Here is a 27,910-nt window from a genome sequence, read left to right as displayed (position 1 = left end):
GGCCATCTATCTCTCTTTTTATTTTTCTCTTGCTCTCGTTCTGTCATTCACTGTCTCTTTTTTCTATATCTCACTTTTTTCTCTTTATCTCTATTTATATTTCTATCTTTCTAGCTACATTTCGAACTAGCAACCCACTCACCCATTCATCCATCCATCCAACCAACAATACCTCTTACAGGAGTTAAACCACCACAGTGAATAGTTCTCCACTGAGTAATCCTGTTGCAATAACTTTCCATAACTTGAGCACCACAAATATCATTAATCTACTTAAGCCAAGCTTGGTCTGCTCAGACCCAAGCCAATGTAAGAGTAAGTTTTTCCCTGTTGTCATAAGCATAACTGGGTGACACTGTTAAATATGACCCAGGGAGAATTCCCCCTATTGTTCATGGGTGCAGTTTGGCCATCCAGGAAAGGAGCTCTCAATTTGCTACATTTTTAGTTGCATTAGAGAACACTCAACGGCAGTGAAACTGCTGACAGCACAGGGTTATTGGAGTGTCTTTATTTATATTACCCTGTGTGCCTGCCCTGTCTCAGACTTGCTTGAGTTTTTGTGTTTCTCTCTCTCGGTTGCCAAGTGAATAAGCGGCACACTTGGCATTGCACACTCAGAGAGAGATGCTGCAGACTGAGATGAAAGACACACCAAAAGCGAGAGACAGTGTAGAGGACAAAGAAAGAGAGAAAAAGTGAGGGGAAGAGACAGAGAAGCAGAAAGGTCTCGAACAAATCAGCCAACTTTTAATGTCACGGATTATGAGGAAACAAAGCAGACATGACTCACTTCATGAGCGCACAGCACAGGCACAAACAAAGAAGAGTGAAATGTGAAATGTATATGAGTATGAATCAAGGACAGAACCAATAGATGACTGTCTCTCACTAAGCAATGGGGGCTCTGACCCCTGAACAACAGCTGGCAGTGTCAGCTCTTGTAGCCAGGCTAATTAGCATGTGTTTGACATTAAAAGTGTGGCATTGTGCTTTGGATCTAAGCTTTCAGTGTTCCCAATTATCTTCTGCACTTCTCGTGTGCCAAAGAAAATCAGCATTAGCAGCTCAAGGCCAACGGGTCATTAGAAAACCAAGATGATGAAAAACAACAAAATTCTTTCTAGATTTCATTTTTGTTGAATGATACGTTTTGGTAATCATTATCACAATAATGGCCTGATATTAAAGAAGGCTACAAAATGCAAATGACGTTTCTATCCAACTACTTTTGTGCTTTAGGGATCTTTCCAAATCACAATCCCACAAGGGTCTGTATCTATAATATCAAGTCAGTCTCTATCTATAAATGTCTCTGTAGTGTAACTGTAGGTAGGAGTAAATGTCTATAGCTTGTGTAGTGTTCTATAATGGCCGAAATGAATAATTAGTTCCTCTAAAAGAGACTTTCTATAAACTGCTAAAGTTTGTTAGCTCTAAATGCACTGATTTCAAAAAGGGATATTTATACTCTATTTTCCAAATATGAGTACTTACTTGAGATTAAAGACTGATTATGTTAATTGTTTATAACAGCAATACTAACACAAAGCTGTCCATACTGTGGAAACGTAAAGTGTAAGATCATTCAAAACACATAAAAAACACAGGGTTGTCATAGTTTCAACTACATAAAAGGCAAAGAACCTTATACCGAAGCCAAAGTGCATGCAAATACGTGCTAAAGCACAGTGAGAATATTTATACAACTGTTACTTTTAGCCATAAACCCATCCATAACAGTGGTCATGCACTCTGGTGCTGTTGTGTTTCGTTCAAGGGTTGTGACAGCCATGTGCTCTGTGTTATAACACACACTCCGCCTACCTGACTTGCCAACACTGCAGTCTGCAGAGGCAGATTTTCTCATCCCTGCTGGTTCTTTTTGAACTCACAGCAGAACGGGGGAGGAAAGAGGAGAGCAGAAACTGAAGCAGGAAAAAAAATCGGGCTAGAACGTGATGAGAAAAGTTGAGAAGGCTAGAGACAAGGCAGAGAACCAAAGACGAAGAGCAGAAGAAACGGACGAGATTCACTTTCTCGTAAAATGAATTTGTATGGATCTGTTTTTCTTTATATGGCAGATATCCAATGATATAACTTTCATAAAGGCATTGACATCAAATATGAATCAATAACATGTATGAATGATGTCTCTGAGACCAGCCACAGATCATGACCAATCAAGTTACAAAATCGAGAGTGTAAAAATTATTCTGTAGACTGGTTGTATGAGCATCAGGGCTGCATTGTTTGCAAAACATATCATATTTACTCATTCAGAAACTGTTCTGTAAGATACTGGTAAAGATGATATGTGCTCATACACAGGAGTCCAGAGACTAAGCAAGTCAGCAAACCAAGGCCTATATCTCATAAAACAGTGCTGGGTATGTTACAGATATTTGTCTGTGTTCTGTGTCTGTGGTCTGCTGACCATTTGACGGTTAACAAATAGTTAATAAAAATGAAATGTTGATATTGAACTCATAATACCAATCACACTGTAAGGTGTGGTTATGTACAAAGGTATATATTCTACTTACTGCAACTACAATATGCCTTAAAATATAACATGACATATACTACACAGCAAAAGCCTGGGGACATTCCTGAAAATTAAATAGGGCCTCATCTGTTTCACAGATTCACACTCATTACTACCAGGTGCATGCATATGCATATGCATATGCATATATATATATATATATATAAACATTATGATACATTACACTATGCTAAATTACACCATTATATATAGTCAATATTCAATAATACACTATACTACTACTGTACTATCATAGACTATTCTACACATTAAACTAAACTATAGTACACTACATTTTTAAAAAATATACTACACTAGTTCTCAAACTACTAAATATGATACTACATTACATTACAATGAACTATACCATATAATACACTCTACACTATGCAAAACTATAGCATATCATACTATACTTTAATATGGGGTACTGTACAGGAAGGGGTGATTTTTAATACACTTTTGTAAGATTATAGTTCACTACACTAAACTATACAATACCATAATATACTATACTTTAATATGGGGTGCTTTATGGGGATAGGATGGTGTATATTATAATTTTGTGCTACTGTATGTGATACTACTTTACACTACACAATACCACACTGCACTACAGTAAACTCTGCCATATAATAATACACTGTAGAATAAAATACTGTTCTACAATACACTAACAGTACAGTACACTATAATATTGTAGTTCTGTCCTCTGTTCACAGAGATGATGTGACGAGAGTCAGATAAACACCTTTCTTCAATCACGACTCTGAAGACCTTTGTGCGTTTACACTACACAATAGTCTAGTACACTTTACATTGTACTGTACTTTAATATTCTTCAGTACACTACATTATTCAATGTCAAATCACAAAATCTCATCAAGTCAAGTGTGTCACATCACATTATCACATTAAGTGTAGGGTGAGTGTTCATAGTTCCTCACAGTAGTAAATTCACAAAAATACAAAAATAAAATTACAATATGTAAAAAAATGTAAATAAAACATTACACACTTTAATTTACACCATACATATACTACACACACAATATTGTTGTTATGTATAACTAGGAAATATGCAGATATATAACTTCTGCACTATATAACCTACAATAACAGTATGAAGGCGGCTGTGGAGGCTACTATGGCAGGTGTAAAATAGGTGTAGTGTAAAAATGTGCTTATATATAATTATGCACAATTCCCCATATTATGCAGCTCTAATGTAAATTGAATATCAGTGTGGGTATTATATATGATACCTTTGGTTGGTCCCTTCCTGCTGAGCATTGCTTGCTGCTCTTCAGATACGTTTAGCCTCCTGACCACATCTGCTAACGCAGACTTGAGCAGCTGAATCTCGTCCTCCTGCATCTGTACACGCTGCTCCAGTGACGCGATGCGGTCCGTCACCTCCATACTGCTCGCCGCAGACGCACTGTCATCTACAAAACAAATACACAAATATATAAAACACATTAAGCAGCAAGGACGTTACAAAGGTACAGGCACTGGTCAAGCTGGGATGGCATTGACTGATATGGTATCTCAAAATCCGGCCAGGGACATGATTAAATGCATCCTGAAATCTCAATTTGATTAGGTATTCCAGACTGATTTGATTAGGAATACAGTCAGTGGAGGCTCCCAAGTGGTACAACAGTCTGGCATCAGTGAGATTGTGAGTTCGACCCACGTTAGCCACTCAACGCTGGGAGTCCTCATACTCCATCACTCAGCACAATATTAGCTAATATGGCCGTCTGTTAGTTAACATCACAGATCGAGGCAGTTATTGCTCTCCTATAAGCGTTAATGTCCGCAAGATGCAGCAGCTGGCTTCACAAGCCTCAGAGAAAGCTTATGCTGACAGTTATTCTTCTAGATTTGTAGCAGCCTGTGACTGGGTGGTGGCATACAAAAATGTAAACAATAAGTGATTTATATGGCTATTAAACATAAATATATACATAATAGAGTGTTCTCATCATAGTCTGTCAGCGTACATCACATTGCAATATCCACCTCAGACATCACTGACTTTTGTGATGTTTTTCATCATCCATGTCCATATTTATTCACAAATCAGTGAACGCAACCAGAGGGTATTAGCACATGATAATAATAAAAAAAAAAAAAAAAAAAGAAGGCAGAAAACAAGTCATATTTTAAAGTACCAACTGGAATACTCCTATCATGACACTCTCCTGATCACACATAAACAAGTCCTTGGTTGTGTCATGCTGTGGTCAAACAGCTGCTGCTAATAGTCTCTCTCTCTCAGCCATTACGCTCCAAACCAGCCTTTGAATAGGCGAGAGAAGCTGTAAATACTTACATATTTAAATGCATATTCCATCCATCCATTATCTGTAACCGCTTAACCAGTTCAGAGTCATGGTGGGTCCAGAGTCTACCTGGAATCATTGGGCGCAAGGCAGGAACACATCCTGGAGGGGGCGCCAGTCCTTCAGTCCTTCACAGCGCAACACACACACTCACACATTCACTCACAAATTCAGACACTTTTGAGTCGCCAATCCGCCTACCAGTGTGTATTTTTGGACTGTGGGAGGAAACCGGAGCACCCGGAGGAAACCCACACGGACACAGGGAGAACACACCACACTCCTCACAGACAGTCACCCAGAATGGGAATTGAACCCACAACCTCCAGGTCCCTGGAGCCATGTGACTGCGACACAAACCTGCTGCGCCACCGTGCCGCATATTGCATATTAAACACCTATTTATTCAGTCTGGCTGTTATATGATGTTTTAAAAAATGTTTATATGGCCTTAGTATCAGTTATTTTCATTAACATTCACTTTTAATTTATTTAATTTCTGATTATATATATAATTACTGATCCGTTTAACTTTTATGCCAGTTTATCAGTTTATATTAGTTACATTAAATATTTGTAATACTTCATAATAATCCTATTATTATAATATAAATCTATTATTTCTCTCATTATTTTACTAATCATCACTGCCTTTTAGTTGGAAAGTTCCTGTTCTTAAGCCTATTTTATTTTTATTTGTCAATCATTTGTACGGCACTTTGAATGTCAGTTTAATTTGTCTGAAATGTGCTATATAATTAAAGTTTGACTTACTGATTTATTCTGACTTATTTATCTCCCTTTGCAAATAAATTACATGAAATATTAACAAACAGCAGGGGTGTTATTCCCTTGGTGGTTGACAATAGCACATGTATTAATTATGTAAAAGGAGGAAGCAGCTGGTGATTAAGGCAATAAAAATATTGGTTTTAACACTGGTGCTGGCATGATGGCCATTTTTCAGTTCTTGTGCGTTCTTCAGGTCTCTTGTTGTTGCTTGACCAGAAAATGCCAAGAACATGAGCTGAAGTACTCAGTGCTATTCTTGATCTGCCCCAAACAAGGAAAATGCATCGGTTCATGACTCACTAAATGATAACAACCTGAAAGTCCCATCAGTCAATGAAGTGTCAAGACTTTGCCAATGCAAGGTGACTTATCAGGAACGCTCTTCCATAGAAAGTCCATGATTTGTTTTCTTTATATTGAGAACCAGGCAATATGTTATATTAAATTAGCCTGGCTTGGCTAGGGGAATTTATGGGTGTCACATTCCAATATTAATTTAAAAATTTGTATAGAACAAATGTATGTATGCTAAAATACAGTAAGGGCTTTGGAGGAGGGTAACTGATACACAGCCATACTGCGAACAAGCAACCTTTATTATTATTCAAAGGGCAGTATGTGGGTTTGGGGTATAGCGAGATACAGAGCCACCAAATTCCAGCAGACATCTTTCTATTTAGCTCGATTTAGCATAGCAACACACCAGTATGTTGCTGTCAACAAATGATTCTCCTAGGGAACTGCTTTACTCGACCATGGCCAATTTATTTCACTTTCACTACACTTTATTTGTGTACAGTAAGAGGCTATAGCCCATTACTTTTTAACCACAGGGTTGATCTTGTCTAGATAGCAGGAACACACATTTATGTTACTGCATAATCAAAAATTCAGCAGCCAAATTGTGCTTGATATACCCAAGCCAGCACAACACAATACCATAACACACGTCAGGGGAATGGTGAACCAGTCATACCATATCTGATCAGTAATGGTTCTGTCTGTTTCTGACAAGCACTGACTGCTGAAAGATTGGGTAAAGAAACTATAATGGAGGTCATAGGGTAAATCCCATTTCAACCTTGTCCCTAGCACTTAGCTCTACATGTCCGTTTTGCCTTGGGGTTTGAGTGTTTCAGTTCTTGTTGAGATAGAGGGGTATGGCGAAGTTGTATGCTAGTTGTATGCTGATGTCTCAGTAGTTAGCTAGTGAATTTTCAGTTCCACCTTAAAGGCAATGTTCACGATTGTAATCAACAACACTATAAAATTCAGCAAATGGCCTGACTGCGTGCTGAAAACCGGTCTAATGTTTTTAATGAAGCCCCAGTGTCTGTAAATGAGTGAAAAAAGCTAGTATGCTAGTCTTTCTCTTACTTGCTCTCTCTGCTCATGGCAGAGGCATCTGGAGTATATTTAGACAACAGAGAGAACTCATAACCTTGAAAAGCTGCTCCACATGTAGGTAATATAGACTTTATTTTTGCTTTTTCCAATCACTTAAAGTGGAAATGTCTCCAAACTCAGGAGACGGCTAACTGCGTTACAGAAAGTGTAAAGAAAGTGTCCCCTCAAACACACCATTCCACCTTAAAAGACGATTAGCTTCTAATCATCTTCAAACAAACAGATAAAACTGTGTTTACCAAAAATCATAGATATTCCCTTTAAATGCTGAACCATTTATATTCCTTCGTGTGATGCTGCGAGTGACTGGGTGAGTGTGGGAAATTATACACTGGTGTGAGTGTATGGTGCCCTATGAGGGACTAGCACCGTATTCAGGGTGTGTGTTTCTGCCTTGCACTCAGAGATTCTGTGTAGACTCATGACAATTTTAGTGAAAGGGGTTACAGAAAATGAATGTATGAAGGAATTAGGCTAGCGAGATATGCACAGAGGCATTTATTATAAAAGGTCCCTGTAATAATTGTTATAATATTAGTCCATATGTTAATGTGTGTCTATGAAGATCATTTTAGCAATTAATTTATAAAGCTTCAAACAAAAACAGCTTATAAATGATTGCACTCCCCTATCTCAACCCACCGCCATAAATTATGAACCTACTTCACACACACACACACACACACACACACACACACACACACACACACACACACACACACACACACACACACACACACACACACACACACACACACACACACACACACACACACACACACACACACACACACCAATGAACCCCATTTAATGGCCTCCAACCACTCCACTTAAAATTCAGCACCCACTGCTGTATTAATGATTACAGTGATGAATGTACACTGGTGATTAATGCCCTTGTGGAGATAAGCTTCTTAATGTAACACAGTTTTACCCTGTACAATAAAGTCAGATGGCCTTTAGCCGTACCTTAACACACTGGTACAAAACGCTATAGAAAAGCAGGCCTTCTTTCAGGACAAAGAGCTTGACAAATCTGATCATTTTCATATCATTAAAGCAGTTTAATGCTTTATTTGTGATGGTGGCATCTGTTTAACATCAGTATCATGCTGCCTTCCTGGAAATGTTTCATTCTTATTATTGTAGAATTTGTGCAGCTTAGTCTCAGTAGGAAGGCACTCAGTGAAAAATGGCACGCTGTTAATGATAATGTTCAAATGAAAAACGACTAGTGTCAAATGTGAAAGCTTTGAATACACTGAATGAAAAAAGGCACTTAATGGATGGTTCATCATTATTCCATCCAGGACACCATGACATAGACTTGGCACTACGTTTCCATGGTCTGGGAAGTGCTAATGTAATGGAAATGTGGCAATTTGCGCAGTCATACTGAGATTCCTTTGCTGATATGCTGAATAAAATGCCTACAATTTAACTGGAAATATTGACATTTTCTGTTATTTTGGTCAAATGTGGGAATATTTAATAAAATTGTATGCCACTGTGCCTCAATCCCCAAAATTAAACCTTCATGCACATCACGTTGGCTGTGTTCATTATGTGGTGCACTGGACAGATGCAACTTTGCTTGAATTCCTGGAGCTATTTATGAGGTAATTGTAAGATGCTAATCCTAAGCATGCTATGAATACTAAGATCACGCTGTAAGTAACGTGAGGCAGTGTGGGCAAGGGCACACAAAGGAAACACAGATTAATTACCGCACGCTTTCTGAAGAAGAGACTCAAAGCAATATAATATAATTGGCTCCTAGAGAGACAAAGGCGGCCATATCGCTTGCAAAAGTTAAGTCATGGATTTTTCCGATGTTGAAATAAATGTCTGATAGAAAGCTTCCTATATGGAAAAGTCTGAATCTGTTTCTCCAAAGTGCCCCAAAGAGATCAGCTCTCTGTTTTCTCTCTGAGCACAAAGACAGTTTTCATTCTTGTGAGGTCACTAGAGAGATGGTCTCCGCCCAAGGCAGCTCTCAAACTGAATCCCTTTACGTAGCGTCCACTATAACAACACAAACAATTACCACACTTTATATAATTACAAAAAAATAAATGCTGAAAAGAAATGACACGCTATTGGATTGCTCGGGTGCAATAGCAATCCGCGCCCATCATTTACAGAGGATATCAAGACTGGCAAGGATCCATATCCTGTGGTGCATGCTCCATAAACCTAATGACTTGGTTTAACTGCGAATGCACTTCCTTTTCAATCACATTAACCCTTTTTTCCTCTTCTGTCACTCTCTAGTAATTTCACTTTTTTTCCCTGAAATCTAATCAGACATCTGCCCTCGTCCTGGTGCTGGTGGGAGCATCTCTGACAGCTGGCCAATATCCGCAGTGCCACCTCTCCAATCCCCAGTTTCCCATTTCAATTCTCCTGAAACTACCTAGTTTAAAATCATGGTGTAGATAGTCGAGTTTCCTCTGAGTCTGAATGCAGGTGCTCTTCTGGGCTGCTTCTAGGCAAAGCTCACCATTTCTGAGGTTTACGGATTTTGACGCCTAAAGTTTGAAGTTCGATCTAATTCAGTTTAGTCATTCAAGTCATGAACTGAATCATTACAGGATTACGCCAGTGATTTCAACCAGAACTCTATCTACTGCAGTTGTGGCATATGGTCGATTATCACATCACAATATACACCATTTAAATGGGCTTCCCCTGTACATACATGTTCACTAAGGGCTGAGAGGTTTGGGTTTAAATACATAATTGTGATATTCTTTACCATTATTGTGACTGTAATTAAATTGTAAATTCATTCATTATCTGTAAGCGCTTATCCAGTTCAGGGTCACCGTGGATCCAGAGCCTACCTGGAATCATTGGGCGCAAGGCAGGAATACACCCTGGAGGGGGCGCCAGTCCTTCACAGGGCAACACAGACACACACATTCACTCAAACATTCACACCTACAGACACTTTTGAGTCACCAATCCACCTGCAACGAGTGTTTTTGGACTGTGGGAGCACCCGGAGGAAACCCACGCGGACACGGGGAGAACACACCAACTCCTCACAGACAGTCACCCGGAGCGGGAATCAAACCCAAAACCTCCAGGCCCCTGGAGCTGTGTGACTGCGACACTACCTGCTGCGCCACCATGCCGCCCCTTTAAATTGTAAATATTTTCTAAAAATTAAGGTTCAGGAATTAATTCTGGGCACAGACTATCAATTAGTTGTGGTTGTTGTTATATTATTTTGTGTGGTTACCTCTGATCTGTCTAAAAGTTCATGGAAAATATCACTTTTTCACTGCATTAGCACGTGTAATTCGAGATCTGGGCCCCATCAAACCACACACTGTGTTTATTTGAACTACTTCATTCAGAAAACATCGGTTAAAATGAGCTGTTCGGATTTTGCTATGCTCCTGATGACAAGTGTAAAGAGACTTTCGAATGCTTGCAAAAAATGAGGCTAAACGGAACAAAACAAACATGACTGAGCGAAAATGGCTACAAACCAGAGCTTCTGCTCCTTGCATCTCACTGCTGTGCACTCGGCTCAGAGTGAACAGTGTGAGGCTCATTATGATTTAAAAGAACAGCTGCGGAAACTGGCCATCCTAAACAGGGCTGTTTATACAGGGGGGAGAACGCTGCTGTGGTGTTGGGTCCTTGTGGTGGTTTGACGAAAGCATGTCACAGACCATTCATGAAGACCCCAGAACTGTGTTCACTTGTAGAAAAGCAATATAAATATGTCCCCTTTTATTGTTGCACTGTGATAGACATTAAGAAGATTTCCATTCAATCCAATGAACAACGCAGAGGAGAGTCCAGCTGAGATCTGAAGTTTGTCCCTTTTTTTGTGCTGTCCCTTTGAATACTGTTGACTGTTGTTTTATCTTTCTGCAGACAGTGCGCGGGCGGCTGGAAGGATGTGTGCGATTGTGTGTGTGTGTGTGTGGGGGAGCACAAATGGTGGTGGATTATCAAAGCAAAACGGACTCCCTTTAATGTCTCCCTCACAGCGCACTGGCCTCATTATTAAAACATCTTTCGTCTTTGGGAGCTGAGGCCGAGCGTCCTCGCTGACTCACTCCCAACACCGCATACCATCTGAGCCCAGCTCAGGACGAGAAATGAAAGCGAAATCACTCTAAAGCAGCTCTATGGGGAGCTTTGCAAGGATTAGAACAGCGGACGTCTTCATATTTCCAGGTCTTAGAGATGTCTCCTCTCCAGTAATAAGGTAAAAACCCAGACTGTATGTAATCACTAGACCTGAAGGATGATAAATGTGCAGCTCCTGCCCTTGCCTGACAAAGTACAACAGCAGACGGCTGTTTTTAGCATTTAAAAGCCATGCACTGAGCAAGCCACGTGAATTTCGAGAGCTTTTACTTGACATTTGAACAAACAAGAGGCATCTAAAATCAAAGGGAGTCTTATGGGTGCTTTCTTTAATTGATAAGCTGGCACTTGACTCGGGTGTAAACACCCCACGTGGAGAAAGAAAGGGTGGGAGGAAGGAGAAAGTGAGCAGAGATCTCTCCATGTTGCTATAAATGGATTACAGCAGCTTGGCTTTCCCCACCTTGTTGTTTTCACAACCTGAGGTCACAGATCCAAGGTCGACTGCTTCTCTGGAAGCTGTGCCAATTGACAGGGAACGTGAGGCATAAATGATTCAGTAGTGATTCCAGACATGTGCTTGAGCTCAGTGTGAAACCTATAATCTAATCTAGGCCTTTCACAGGAGGAACAGGCTCTGAACAAAAGGCGAACAACATCTCTGACCTCTCAGGAATTCAGACGCAGTCCGAAAATGGATTCAAATAAATGATAATGTTGTTATGGGTTTGTAAGACAAAAATGAGTCCCTAACCTAACACAACAAATGCTGTGAAAGTGTATGAGCTTAAAAATAGTCCTTAATTATAGTGAAGCTGAGCATAGTTCAGCAGTCACATTTATGTCTGGAAAAAGGAATGAATTGTTATTTAGATTTAACATCACTCAGCATCTATAAAAGCTAAGATATGTAAATGTGAAGAAATACTTGCCTCTTAGTGTAGTATCAATTAAATAAGGCAATAAATAACTGTTTTCATTGCAATGAAAAATGAACGGCAAGCCTACTTTGAAATCATTGTTGTGAAAAAGGCTGCATATGAGAAAGAATTTTCTAATAAAAAAGACCTGTAGTAATAAGTGGAAATATTCCTTGAAAATATTTTTTAGATATTTTAATATACAATTAAGAAGGGTTTTTTTTATCTTCTGTAAAGTCTCAGATAACAATATTCACTCATTTGTACTTCATCCTGTGCTTTGGCTGCAGTGGGTCTTGTGCCTTTTAAGCTGTAGGAGGAAACCCACAATGGCACAGGGAGAACACACCACACTCATGACAGAGAGTGACCCCAGTACCCCAGGAGCCTGGAGCTGTGTAGCAGTGACACTATCTGCATTATACACTGATGCTTAGTTTTTAAACAGTTCATTGGCCCTGATTATAGAATCAGGAAGGAAAGCAGGAGGCTGTTAGTTAATTGAGCTTAAGAGCTAAAAATACAGTGGAAAGATCATCACAGGAGCCTCACGTGTGACCTCTGGTTGGGGAAGAGGAAGAATACAATGGGGGAGGGTGTAAAGGGAGGGAAAGAAAAAAAGGAGGCAAAATAGTTCTCAAGGGATATCAACATATATCCTTCTAAGAGCCTTAAAAACCCTCAAGCCACCAGCAACATTCTTCCTCAGGTCAAGCGGAGGTCAGCGTTTAAAGGCAATAATTCTCCTTTCGCTTGCTGTTTGCTCGCATGCTTTTGCCAGCTTTCATGGTTTAGTTTCAGTGGTAGATGAAGCCCACTGAGGGATAATGAAGAGTTGATAGATGAAAAATTATGTTTAATGGGCACCTGAAAGAGAAGCAGCCAGACCTGTGCCTCTTAAACACACAAAGCCTTGTGATGGAGGTCTGAGTGTTTACACTAAGCTTCTTCTCCACAGACTGGGGTCTGTGAAAAGTCATGGAGGCTATGTTCACATAAAAAGGTAGAATGTAACCACTTTGGCTATGTCAGAACAACTGGAATGACCACTTGTTGCGGGGAGGTATGCTGAGGAACCTGTTCAGAAAATCTGCTTCAGACACCCATCCGCTTTAAAGACCCAAGACTTGTGAGGCAGTTCACAGAGCAGCTTCGCTCGCTAATCTCTCTTAAGGGTGCAGTGTACGCACGAGTTAAGTGGAGGTACGAAGCTCACAAAATAAACTGTGGTCATGCTACACTTTGTTGTGACTAGCTCAGATTTTTAAAGAGATTAAATATATTGTTAGGATGTATTAGTATATTTTTATAAGGACTTTTATGTTAAAAAGCCATAATACGGGCGGAGTGGGGGGTTTCCGGGGCCAGAGCACAGGGGCTGTGTTTTTAGCTGTTAGCGCTGAAAAGGCTCTTTTTCAAATCTCTCAATTTTTGACTCATCATAGTTTCTCTTAGGAACCCAAATGTTAATAATAATCAAATAAATTAAAAGTAATAAATAGCATCCAAATCTCAAAATTAAAAAACGAATACTTACTTAACAAAGGAATATTGGAATAGACAAATATTGGGGTCCAGTCCTAGTGCACATCACTGATATTTAAAGCAGCTCAAACTCTAATTACTTAGAATACATAAAACTCTTCAGTCTTTGTTTAGCAAAATAAGGTCATTTTCTTTTAAATAGTTTACGAAACAGCTCACCATATTCATACCTGATTGCTTGCTTCTATTGTGTGATTCTATTGTTTGATATTACATTCAACTCCACAGAGCCCTGGAGCTGTGTTTGGTGTGTTCCCACTGTGTCAGTGTGGGTTTCCTCCAGCTGCTCCAGTTTCCTCCCACAGTCCAAAAATACACATTGGTTAGTGAATTGAAATTGAATTTTCAATAGCTGACTGTGTGTTAAATTGTCTACAGATGTGTATGTGTGTGACTGCATGAATGTGTAAAACTGTCCAAAGGTGGGAGTGTGCATGACTGGGTGAGTGTGTGAAATTGTCCACAGGTGTGAGTGTGTGAATGATACATTTAATATGCGCGATATATAGATTTCTGCTGTTCATATCTTACAGAAATCAGTGTGCTATCACTGCCTCTCAGTTTCACCTCAATGTCTCTCATTTCTCAAGACTCTTCTAGAAATGAAATGTGACATTAAAAATCATAGATTCTGAATCTGAAATCAAAATGGCAGCACTGAGAACCTTTTGACAACTGCTTGACTTTGAACGGACAGCCCTAGCATGGGGACTGAGGGCAGACACACAGTGTACACACTAATGGCAAATATCTGTCTCTTACAAACACAAACAAGACACAAAGGCAACATCATCATCATTTTCTTCTCCGCTTCTCCATTTCAGGGTCACGGTACAAAGGCAACATCTGAGCTAAAAATAAATAAATAAATAATAATAATAAATAAAACTGATCTGAACTTATCATTACTGCTTGTAATGTGAATATAACCCCAGAAATAAGCCAGTTAGGCTTTCCCTGAGCAAGCAAAACTTAGCAGAGCATGACCTGGTATGAACTGTAGTGGGAGACCCTCCAGACCCCTCCACCCTTGTTTCTGGTTCAATAGTATGCAAGTAGTGAGTGGGGCATGATGAATGTAGACAATGGTTCTGTGCAGGCAGCCTTGCGTCAGGCAGCAGGAGACTGGGGCTGGGAGAGGATTAGAGGCAGACTGAGCCGATCCCGCTTGCTGGTTATCCATAAGCTCTGGGGGCTGCTTTGGCTCTTTTTGGCTTTGGGTGTATAAGGGCTATTGACAGCGGCTAAGTGTTTCATTTGGGATCAAACAGGACGAGGTGCAGGAATGCAAAGGCCGTGAAACTGTATCAGTGGTGATTCATTTAAAAGAGCCTGAGATTTTGGTAAAGGCCAACAAGAATTCAAAATTGATATTGATAATATTCTGTGTAAATTCTGCAGAAACTGCATTGAAGCTTATTTTGCAGTTGTGTATATTTATAATATTATATAAATTGTTAAAAGTACTGTAAATATTAGAAAAATGTCAAGAATTGTTAAGAATACATTCCATAATTTGTCCTAGAAATGTCATTCAGTGAAAGAAGAATATTCCATTCCTATAATGCTTATGTAAATACTAATCATCAATAACATAACTACAGTAACAAAGTAGTCCTTGTAGCTTTAACACAACACTAGGTAATATTTTCACTTTAAGATTACACCTTCAAAATCTATGTGATGCTGCACTGACCTGTAATAGGGAGATTAGAGCATCTGTCAATGCTACTCTGGGCTGAGCACTGGAGAGACTGCACTATGTAACTTTTGGAGGCAGGTAGGAAACAAGCCCCCCTCCACCCTGATTTCAGGACAAGGCAAATTACACTCTGCAACTGTAGGGGGAGCCCAGGAGCCATAATACAAAATCTTTCCTACTGTGACTTTAACGGACAGAATAAGCAACTCCAAACCAGAAAGAGTCCAGACTTTTTCTGTCCAAAATTGAGATTAGAATTGAAATGAACATCCAGGCTTGTGTTTACAGCCTTCAAGACCAAGTAACTCAGGCTTTAACTTTAAGCACTCTAAGCACTTTAGAGTGTGTTTTGTTTTTGTCCTGTACACAGTTTAGTGTTTGGCTGCCTCTGATTGGTCTAGAAGCTAAATATCCCCATTTAAAACATGTTAAGACTGCTATTGATAACGCAGGCTAGAATTATTGTTAATGCTCTTGCGCACTCTTTCAGGTTATGCTTTCAATACAAAAACAACAAGTCTCTAAGCCCTAGTCTAGAACAAAGGGTCCATCTTCACAAACTCCTCAGCCTGCCTCCATTCCCTCTCGGATTCACCCGCCACTCGACCACACTGGAGACCCGCCACAGTAACCCCACTCACTCGCCACAGTGGACCTGCTGCCAACCACAGTCATGTACTTTTCTCAAACACGACTTCTCCCTTATCTCCCTCAGCCTGCTTCACACTCCACACTTCACACTACAAATCAGTGGGTTTGGCTCTCGGTGTTGCCACCACAGAAATGAGAGAAACAAGAGAAACCGACCTGGCACCGGGATGCTGGGATACAAGAGAGAGCGCGGTCTCTGCTGACTCATACTCTCCCTGGGGATGACTGGAAAACGCAGAAAACTACAGGGAGCTCTAACGCCGAAGGAGAATGCGAGGAGATGGTGTCTATGCTAAACAAACTCGAAAGCCAAAAAAAAAAAGTGGGCCATGGCATTAACTCTGCTTTCCAGCTTTGGACACAATGCTCTTTTCAGTGTGAGGGTACAAGGTTTCTTACACACACACACACACACACACACACAAAAACACACACAAAAGAAACAGGGCATTGTGAACAAACAAGCTGCTGGGTACAGTGATGCTGTGCATGATTATAACAAGCGTTTTGTCCTAAGGGTGAGACAGAAGGGACAAAATTGCTAACAGGAATAGCTACAGCTGACAAGAAGGTTGTTCCAGAGGACTGAGCATATGCCCCACACTGTCCCAGTGTAGAAGAAGGACTATAGTACACTATATAGTATGTTTAAAGGCTAGTTCATGGTGTTCCCATTCCAGAACCTACCTGCAATCACTGGGAACAGAACATGGACATACCATGTTTTTTTGGGCTGTGGGAGGAAACCAGAGCACCCGGAGGACACCATCACAGACACAGGGAGAACACACCAGCCTACTCACACAACTCCTTACACTCAGTGAGCCATGACAGGGATTGAACCCACGGCCCCAGGAGCGGTTTGACATTGACAACACCGGTAACACCACCATGCCACTGCTTCACAAAGGTATGTACAAGGCAAATCCTAACATAACAGTATCAAAACAGGACATTTTCTGCATAACTTAATTGTAGGGATGTAAACTAACTCTTTTAGAATCAGTTGAAGTGAAACTTATGGCAGAGAAACTAACATTAGATCTGATTATGTTACAGAGGCACTGGTGGGACAAAGTTTGCCATGGCTACAGTGCAAATAAAACCATTGAATTCACTGTCCTGAATGAGCAGTTAAAGGAACGATAGGCAGTATTTTTACCTTAAAATTACAGCTTCACATTCACTGCTGTAATTAACTGACCTGTAATAGGGAGAACTGAGCCTCTGTTGTTGTTGCTCCAGGCTCTGCACAGCAGAAACTGCACTATGTAAACTGTTGGAGGAGGGTAGGAAACCACACACACCCTTACGATCTATTTCAGGACAGTGCTAAAAATAATGAATGCACTGGAACAAAAATACAAAATCTTACCCAGTGTTCCTTTAATCTACACATTGATGTGTGGGTAAAAGAGTGGTATAGGAGCATTAGAGTAAGAATCAGTACACTGTTATTCAAGCTCTGACTGTTGCTTACCTCCACAAAAGGGTTGAAAATGTATTATAAATCAAAAGCCTCTCTCAGCACCATCACAAAACCAATGTCTGAAGCATCTGGGAGTTTTTTTTATGAGCATTTTATGTAACAACTTTCTTTGAGAAAGCTTTTAGAGCCATTAAACACTTCAGATGTTCGCTTCCCCTCACCACTGCAGTGAACAATGAATCTCTTGAGATCAGACCATGGCACATCCACAAGGCTCACATTTTAGTGACTTAATTATGCAGAAATTTCAAAAACAAATCAGTAGAACTGCCCTTTAAAATTACAGATTTCACAGCGGTCATGGACAGGCTTAATGCTAGACACGCTTATTTCTTTGTGGCCTAAATACGCAGTCATGCACAACAGTTTAACATCATTTATGGCAAGTTAAGCTCAGTCAAGCAACTTCTTTCTTCCCTCTCACAAACCACCAATACAGATAATTACACAAGCAAATGTTGAGGAGAAAATTAAAAGAGGGTAATCTAGTCGACCTGGCACCCATTTCTTTTTTTGACAGCTGTAGTCAAAATATAGGCTGGTTGTTTGTGCTCTTTCAGAGCATTAGCATATTTCCAAACAATTTGAATAATCCTGTCTGCTTGACAGTACCATAAAGGGATCCTTTGTTAGAGAAAACCTTGCGGGGAGTAAAAGAGAGAGCGGAATCTCCCCAAACAGCTCCCACGAACCAAAAAAAGAAGACAACCTTCTCTTTAGTCAGACTCATTTGCTTCAAAATAACTTTTTACTCAGATTTCACACACACTTAACCTTGACAGCTCTGCAGTGAAAGTACAAACATGTCTTTAAAGCAATGTCTGACCTGCTGCATATTTGTTTTGCCGTATTTTAACCCTTGGAGTTTAAAACAATGGGCTGGGGGCGTGTGTTAAACTGTCCACAGGTATGAGTGACCGAGTGATTGAAAACAAACACTTTTTTGCATTGACCTAAAAGGGTTAAATACTCTTAATAACTGACATATTATATTTTATCATCCAAAATTATGAGATACTGTTATAGTTAGTACCTTAAAAGAACCCACTAGCTATACCCTCCTAATATTTCTTCTTCATGTTATGAAGCAAACGTTATAGTGACACCTAGTGACCTGGATGTGTCAGAGATTCAGTACCAAACATGGTTGCCCCCAATAGGAAGACCCGCTCTATGGAGCATAAAACATCCAATCTGAGACTACAAAGCAATTTGATTCTTCATCTGGTGTGAGATGTACATTATAGAAAAACACTGAAACATTTTGGTGTTAAAACGGACTAATTCTCAGCTTGTTGTGAGCATCTGTCGGGGTCTGATAAATGTTACCATTTCATATTAATCTGATTTGCGAATGCTAGTGGAGGCTGGCCCATATTTCTTCAGCTTTTACCCACAGCTTGGCATGACTCATCCCCCTGCTCTCACTGCATGCCCAGCAGTGCACCATGGGATATTCCATACCTGCAGTGTCATTCACATATTTCCCTGTACGTGTGTGTCGTTTTGAAAGCAGATCATGGAGGATATTTTAAATAGATGTCAGGGAATCTAAACAACTAGTGCCAACAGGAAAATGATGTACACAAAAGGACAAGAGGCAGGAATAGCAAGTGGATAATGCAGCTTTGACATGACATAGGCAGATAGACAAAGACAAGGCAGCAGATACAGGGACAAATAAATGGAAGCGGGATGAGACAGATATGAATAGACAGAAAGAGAAAAAAAAGAGAGCGAGTGAGAGAGAGAGAGAGAGAGAGAGAGAGAGAGAGAGAGAGAGAGAGAGAGAGAGAGAGAGAGAGAGAGCGCTGTGCTAATGGCTCTGGTGTCCTTAAAAGAAAGTGTAGCTGAGTAGATGTGTTCAGAGCTGTTATCAGCAAAGTGCGGGGAGAGAGGCGCACCAGATAAAGAGGCAGCATAGGTCATGTGGCAGCTGCCATATAAAAACCCTCTCCAAAAAAACTGTGCTGATATCTCCTCCCGCTCAGTAGAAAACGCCTTTTATCCTTCAGCAGCCACTGTCTCTTTAGCAGAGCACAGAACAATAAATGGCAGCACAGTAGCCACAAGGCTAAAGGAAATCGATGCGAGCATCAGAGTGAATCAGCAGTGCGTGATTAGTTATTTAACTCATATCAATATTTATTATTAAATTCATCTGACATCTGTGCTTCAGGCCACATGACCACAAAAAACTAAATAGCTTCTGCCACTGGAAAAACAACACTGCTTGTGTAAGTGTGTACATTTGCGTGTAGTATGTCCAGGATTTTTTTTGGTGCCTAAATTAACATGAGCTTGATTCTTTTTGTTAGAAAGGATCTGACTGTTGTTAAAAATTAATGTCGTTTTAAATCCCAACATTCAATAGCAGCACAGAAGAAAGAACTTGACTTTTATGTCACCTTTAGCTCTGGCTGGTTAGTTTTGTTCCGTAACGTGAGGAGACTTTAATCCTAATCCTGTTGCATGAGTGGCCATTTATAACCCTAAGAATGGCCAATAGCTGGACACTGGCTTGCCCAATGTGTTGAGAACTCTATTCTTTAATTCTGATCTCTCCATTTTCATTGGTAGCTAATATTTGAACAGCAGTGTCTGGAGAAAGGAAATTTACAGTGATAGCTTGGCATTAGGAGCTTCCAAAGCTTGTTAAATACATTAGCATTGTAGGTGCAATGTAAAAATTAAACACTAAAGCAGCTAGCAGCTAGCTAACCTCTTAGCGCTGACACATTTCTCAGCCAATCACAGTCAACTCCAAGCTGTCCTTCCTCCATCAAAGTGTGAAAGAAACAAAATTGTAGTGAGAACATTGAAAATATTAGTTTGAGTTACTGGAATGTTGGAAATATTGTGGAATGTGGAATTTGATTGCATATGTAATGCTGAAAATATTTTCAGATTAAACTGGAAAGTAACATTTATAGTTGAGTAAGAAAACTTTACCTGGGTTACTGCATTTAAAAAATTCAAATAGTTCAAATAACATCCTGTACCTAAGTTTAACTCAGTTAGCTTACTAGCTAGCTTATATTTAGGCTACTTAGCTGGTAGCAGGTAGCTTGACAGTCATAAAAACGGGATTTTACCGCACTCATATTTGTGACGAAACCATTAATGTGACTGTTAGTCCATATATGCTTTTGCTGTTCATTGTAGTGCTTCATCAAAGCTTGCGTAGGACAAGTCCTTAGCATCTAGCATTCCTCTAACTCAACTGTTAGTTTTAGCATTAGCTCTTTCAAAGGAATTTTATCAGCAAAACCTCTGCCTATTGGGAATGAAAAACTGCAGCTTTGACAAAGACAGAGCAAAATATTACTAAGGGAAGAAAAATGTTGTTAAATGGTGGTCAATTCTCCACCTGTTTAAAGGCTCTCACATTATGCTAGAATCCTTGGGCAACTATAAATTGCAGTTAGGGTCCTGATTGCAGGACTGCAGATGATCAAATGATGCTCAAACTGGTTCGCATCAACCATTTATTTGCTGAAGACAAACCTAAATCAAGCACACTGGACATGCTGTGCTGTTTTATGATGACAGTAAGTGGTGCAATAGCCTGCAACAGCCCTTCTCCCCAGAGTAGCTTGGGAAATCTGTGTGCTTGCCTTCAGCTTCTTGGCATACTTTTCCAGCTGGCTTCCCAGTGACACATGAAGCGATGAAGAACAAATGACATCACTCTGTGGCCTGGGCTTCAGCTGGTCGCTGCGCTGTGCTCTGACCTCACCATGGCCCGTTCCAGCACACGCACCCAATTATCTAGAGCCCTGCGCTATACAAGCCAGAATCTCCCACTCTATCAGACAGAAGTACGGGCAATAAAGAAAGCTCAGACTGCCTTATTTTCCGACCACTGAAATATGGTGATGTGGCAAATTACAGATGAACTGTAGCAGTACAATAAAGGCACTTTCCCACACACACATACAGAGCATGCCTCATATCTCTCAACTAAACACGTGGCCATATGGATCAGATTATACAAGACAATAGCCTATAAATTAAGCTGGGTTATGTTTCAAGTTCCGAAGAGCAAAGCTTGAATTTGTGGCATGCCGAGTTCTACTCTGAATCCACACCAATGAAGTGAGGTGTAGCACACCCTACTATAGCCTCCAACCATTTCACTTACTCTCAGCCTCTCTCCAGCATTCACTGTTTCATTCCATTTGTATCTCATTTATTCATTTGTCCACTCGATGTGTACAGCTACATATTTAGGCCTATGATTCTTTCATCTGTACTGAGCATGAATAGACATTTATTACTTGATATTATTCCCTAAGTTAATACTGCATAACCACTATTTACAGCGTTTCCTTTTTATTGGATATCATCAGTGATCTAGAGGTGACTTAAAGTAAACAGGAGAATGTGAGTCTAGCATTGGGTCTTGGAACAAAAGACATATTACATTATTGATCCTGCAGTATAAGGTACTAACATATGTACCAAATACATATACTATGATTTAGGGTTGTCCCGATACCACAATGTTGACTTTGTCACTGATATCAAGTGTAGTACTGTATTACCAAAACAATACTATGGCAAAAATGCTAGTAGAACTGTACTCAGGAATGTATTTAGACTTTTACAACTTCTACAACATAATATAATTAATTCGTTCTTTTGTTTATTTTCTATAACTTCCTCATCCTGTTTTTGCAGTGTTGCAGTGGGTCCAGAGCCTACAAGGATAGGCTGGTGCAAGGCAGAAACATTTGTTCATTCATTCATTCATTCATTATCTGTAAGCACTTATCCAGTTCAGGGTCGCAGTGGGTCCAGAGTGGGAGGAAACCGGAGCACCTGAAGGAAACCCACGCGGACACAGGGAGAACACACCAAACTCCTTACAGACAGTCACCCGGAGCGGGAATCAAACCCACAACCTTCAGGTCCTTGGAGCTGTGTGACTGTGACACTACCTACTGTACCACCGTGTCGCACACTCACACACAACATGGACACATTTCCACAGCCAAATTCACCTACCAACGTGTGTTTTTGGACTGTGGGAGGAAAGTGGAGCACCCAGAGGAACCACACGCAAACTCCTCAAAGACAGCCACCCGAGGCAGGGACTGAAGCCACAACCCTGGGACCCTGGAACTGTGTGGCTGTGACACTACCTGCAGCACTTGTGACATGTGTGGGTCATAAATAACACAACTTCTCTTCATTGCTACTGTGCCTTATATGTATATGATCTCATTTCTGGTGGATTGAACTGTACTAAGGCTTCAAAATGTCCAAAAAACAAAAGTGAAAGAAACACTTTTGTAACACTTATGCCATCTATTTAAATGTGTTTATTTATTTTCAAAACAAATTCATTAACATGTGATTTTATGATATGAACCCTTTAAATTAACGAATGTTAAACTACTGAAACTGACTTTAAAACATTAAAACTGTATATTTAGGGTCCTAGCCTGTAGTGCAGGGACCCTATTATTTACATTGCTTTTGCAATTACACCTGTATAATGTTATGATTGAAATTTACTTTCCAATATATCAGCATCACAAAGATCAGTACAGTCGTAATGATTTATAACCCATTGACTGCGTTAAAGGGACATTAGGTAGTATTATTATCTTAAAATGATAGCTTCAAAATCAGTGTGATGCTTCACTGACCTGTAATAGAGAGAACAATCATTCTCTCCTGCCATTGCAACTCTGGGCTCAGCACTGCAGAAACTGCAATATGTATATTTTGGAGGAGGGTAGGTAACCCACCTCCCTCCCAGTTGATTTCAGGACAGTGCTGTAAAAGTGATTTACACTCTGTAACTGTAGGGCGAGCCCAGGAAGAAAATGACCAAATCTTACCTAGTGTTTTGCTTTAAGTCGAAGCACATGGAACTGAGACGTGTCATGTATTTATTGCAAGAGTAATATACTGTTGCAAATACATATCTGAGTAGGTATAAAATATGGGTGATACCTCCCAGATACAGAGGGAAATCTCACAGATACTGGAGTCTGTATCAGGTCCGCTGACATATGGGTCATGCAAATCTGTGAAGGATAAATAATGCATGCGAAAGGTTTTCATCATCCATATTTAACACCAACAACGGCACCTGTTTTACAGGTAATGCAAGCACAGAGGTGACTTATCTTGAAGCCCTTAAATAGAAACAGGCCTAAAAAAGATAGCTTTCATTTATTCATCAGTAACTCAGTAAACAGTTCCCTAATAAAATTAACCACAAAACATGATTTAATAGTTCACTGTTGTTGAAACTGAGGTGAAGTAGAACAAAAGGGTGGTATCTCTGTACCTGGGAAGTCACAAGGTTCCTTGATGAGAGAGATTAATGATGTGGCCTGAACAAGGGTGACATGCACTTTTACTCATCTTGTAAAAGAGGGAAGCCCCTATTCCTCATCCTTTCTCTCCTCTGCTCTGCTGTCCTCTCCTTTCTTCCCTTCCCCCAAAGGTCCAGTCAACCACTACATCAGCTAAGCTCCATCACACATACAGACAATCAGATTGCCACTGCGAACAGGCTTCTAAAACAAAAGCAGAGAAGCGCCATCCAAAAGCAAAACTAAAATTGAAATATGTTCTTCTGTAGCTAGATTATGTGGATCAGTTACACAAATACACATTCACACACTGTGCCTGCATTAGTGTATGAGTCATTTCAAAATCTGCCTCTGGAATGGGGGATGAGGAAATAGCAATTTGGAATCATCTAGGTCAGGCTGCTACAGCAGACACAAAACAGAAGGGGAAAGGCTGATCAAAAACAGTGACATTACTATAATCTGCAGGCATGTCATTTAAGTACCTGAGGTTAAAATCAGATTATCATCAAAAATAAAAGTCAAATCTGTGAGGGATCTTGTCTGTCGTTTCCAATGGATACATTCTTTAGCATGAGACATTAGCTGATTCACCCATTAAAGGAACACTATGTAAAATTGATTTGGGTACAGTGCTGTAAATATAAATTACACTAGGGGGAGCTCCAGGGGCAAAAACATCCCTATCTTACCTAGTGTTCCTCCAGAGAAAATCAAGTGTTTAGCCTTGTTAGCATGTCTCTGCAGTTGTGTTTATATGCTAGAAGGTGTATCATTAGTGAGCAGTTCCACTTTGAATCTGCCATGTTACAAAGAGTCAAAACCACAGATTCAGACAGCCAAGGTGTCTGATGTCATTAATCTAAGGGGCCGATCCTGTCATCTAATGGGGTGGGGCTTTTGAGCTGCAGGCCAGTGGTGGAGAATGAAATGGAAAATGAGGGCAAACGTAAAGGGACAGCATACATCTCAGAAACTTTTAAGACATTAAGGAATATTTTCTTGGGAATAGCCTCTAAATTTGTCATTTCGAACAGAGGTACCTTTAAAAGATTTAGTCAGTGCTCAGAAGGGAAACTTACTGCAAAGATTTTTAAGTGCTGTTTTGGATTATATGCCAAAGTAAAATGTGGCGGACTGGGACAGGTGAAAAAATCCGATTGAGAAGTTTTTATCAAAGTTATTTACCTGAAACATAAACACAGATTTTTTTATGAAGGACATTTTGTCTGCACTTAAAATATGCTTTAACTTTACAGACATATTTGCAAATGTCAGTGTTTTTCAGATGGCTCTTTGACAGCTCAAGCAAAATGTCTATGACACAAAACACAGAACAGTCTCTAGGCAATTTTATTTCATTCTCTAGCTAGCACAAATTAAAGGCAACATGGACGATTCTGGGGAGCTGCTGTTCTCTCTTTTTACATTACATTACTCCTTTTACATTCATGCAGTTAGGGTTTGTTGAATTTAGAGTCAGTTTCACCTTAAGTGAGCTCTTTTCATGATTTTCAATGTTTGGAGTGCTCCCTGCCATCTTAGCAACTCCAGATGCCATTTCTCTGCCAGGAACAGAGAGAGAAAGCCTAGCATACCAGACTGTGACCCTTTGTATTTTTACCTCTTTACAGATACTAGGATTTCATAAACACACCAGACCTGTTTCCAGTGCGCAAATAGACTGGAGAGCTAGTAAATGGTGAGGAAACGTCTTCTGAATTTTTTATTAATATTGTGAATGTTGCCTTTAATTACAAAATATGAAAAACTTTTTAAAAAGTAGATATTTTAGCACCGGCATCAGCACTAGTGCATTCTAGTCCCAAGAAATCCTGTTTGAAATGCTGCACTCTGGGACAGAGTTACATTACATTCACTAATTCAGTAGTGCTTTACGGTTCGGGACGTGTGGGTGGGCTACACTAACTCAGACACTCTGGTGGAAACTGCCTAGTGCACCTTTAAGGCACAGTCCCAGCTGGACCTACTTCACTGTTTCCTGGAGGCGGCGGAGGACGAAGGGGAAAGGGACTGAAAGAGGGAATGAAGTTTACCGTTACAGAACTGCAGCAGTGAGGAGGTGTCGTACAGAGAGCTGTAGCTGGAGAAGCCGTCCTCCATTCTGGCTCCTACACTCCTCTCTCCTCCCTTTTCTCCGTTAACGTCGCTGCCTCTCCACGGCGCCCCACTCTCCATTCAGCGCCGCGCGGACCGTTACCATGACAACCCCGTCACTCCACAACAACTCCAGCCTATATCCCTCCTCTTCTACCTCCAAGTTTCACCTCCGAAAAACAAGCGACGAAAACACTTCGGGTTTCCAGAAACAGAGTCTGCGGTCTCGTCGTGAGCCCTCCTCCGCTTCTTCCCTTCTCTTATAATCCTCCGTGTTTTCCTCAGCGACGGCACGGTCTTAAAAGCTCCACGAGAAGAGCGGCTTGACCCGACTCAGCTCGCGTGTGTGCGTGTGTTTGTGTGCGTTAAGGCTGTGTCTGTGCGCGCGGGTATGTGTAATGTCACATTGGAGTCCTGCCTCGTCCCGCGATGAAACAGCCAATCAGAGCGAGTATGGGCGGGGACTCTCACAAAAACACAGACACGGCCCCGCCCACTGTGCCTGTGTGACAGGGAAAGAGAAAGGGAAAGAGAGATTGAAAGGTAGAGAGAAATTTAGAGATTGAGGGAGGAATACATTGAGTACGTGGAGAGAGAGAATGAAACAGAAATTGAAAAGGAAATCGAAATTGAGAGGATAAATTTGAGAGACAGTGAGTGAGAGAGAATGAGAGACTGAGGGAGAAAGAGAAATCGAAAGGGAGAGAGAATTTGAGAGAGGTAGAGATTGAGAGAGATTTGGGAATGAAAGAGGAGGCAGAAGAAGAACCTAAGCAGGGAAATGACTTAACGATGACTTAGCTGTTTTGGCGAGACTGCAGAACTCTGCCTCAAAGGACAATTCCATCGGTTTTTCAAAATTTTAGGCATTGTAGGACAACTTTTACATTTTGGGGGGGTGTAGAGTGGGCATACAGGATGTTTGCTAATCAAAATGACCCATAGAAAACCACACCTACGGACACTTTTAAGTCGCCAATCCACCTACCAACGTGTGTATTTGGACTGGGAGGAAACCAGAGCACCCGGAGGAAACACACCACACTCCTCACAGACAGTCACCCGGAGGAAACCCACGCAGACACAGAGAGAACACACCACACTCCTCACAGACAGTCACCCGGAAAAAACCCACGCAGACACAGAGAGAACACACCACACTCCTCACAGATAGTCACCCGGAGAAAACCCATGCGGACACAGAGAGCACACACCACACTCCCCACAGACAGTCACCCGGAAAAAACCCATGCAGACACAGAGAGAACACACCACACTCCTCACAGACAGTCACCCGGAAAAAACCCATGCAGACACAGAGAGAACACACCACACTCCTCACAGAAAGTCACCCGGAGCGGGAATTGAACCCACCTCCAGGTCCCTGGAGCTGTGTGACTGCGACACTACCTGCTGCGCCACCGCACCGCCCATATATGAAATCATGAAATTAAAACAGAATTAAAGATTAATTAATTATTATTTGCATTGTAGACATTTGTTACGTCTCAATTTCAATCACCATTGTAAAGTTAGGTTCTCTCCAAGGTGTCATTTCACATCAAGTCTTTGTTTACACCGCAATAATTGAATTATGCAGAAATAAGGAAAATCTGGTGGATTTCCCCTTTAAGTGAATAAGCTTCAAATTACTGATGTTTAGTCAAGCTTTAGAAGCTGAAATAGACCTGCCATTTTATTCACAAAAAAATAAATAAATGAGGCCAACCACGCCTAAGACAGTCACCCACCAATTTAGTAAACTTACACGACGTGGCCAAGGGGATGATGACAGCGAGGAAACTAGGCTTCGAAGTGAAAACAAGCAGACAAAAAAAGACCGAGCCAAGGATGAGAACAGCAAGAGAAGAAGTCTGAGAAAGCTGTTAGAAAAACTGTTAAACTGATTCTCTCAGTTAAGGAGGACAGAGAAAAGCGG

At 40.6% G+C, this 27,910-nt stretch overlaps 1 protein-coding gene across 5 annotated transcripts in view; it reads right to left on the bottom strand.

Moving 5' to 3' along the window:
* Positions 1-26,351, bottom strand: part of eml1 (EMAP like 1) — a 58,857-nt gene extending 32,506 nt beyond the window's left edge. For all 5 annotated transcript variants that reach the window (XM_066673990.1, XM_066673999.1, XM_066674009.1 and 2 more), the window contains exons 1-2: positions 25,911-26,351; positions 3,814-3,996 (exon numbers count right to left, since the gene is read on the bottom strand). In XM_066673990.1, coding sequence (XP_066530087.1) covers positions 3,814-3,996; positions 25,911-26,052 — 325 coding nt within the window. In that variant the 5' untranslated portion in view covers positions 26,053-26,351. The remainder of the gene's footprint in view (positions 1-3,813; positions 3,997-25,910) is intronic.
* Between the last annotated feature and the right edge of the window lie 1,559 nt (positions 26,352-27,910).

This window comes from Hoplias malabaricus, chromosome 1, assembly GCF_029633855.1.
Source record: "Hoplias malabaricus isolate fHopMal1 chromosome 1, fHopMal1.hap1, whole genome shotgun sequence".
NCBI classification, from domain to species: Eukaryota; Metazoa; Chordata; class Actinopteri; order Characiformes; family Erythrinidae; genus Hoplias; species Hoplias malabaricus.
Note: the sequence above shows the minus strand (reverse complement) of the source record. Positions and strands in the feature narration are given on the sequence as shown.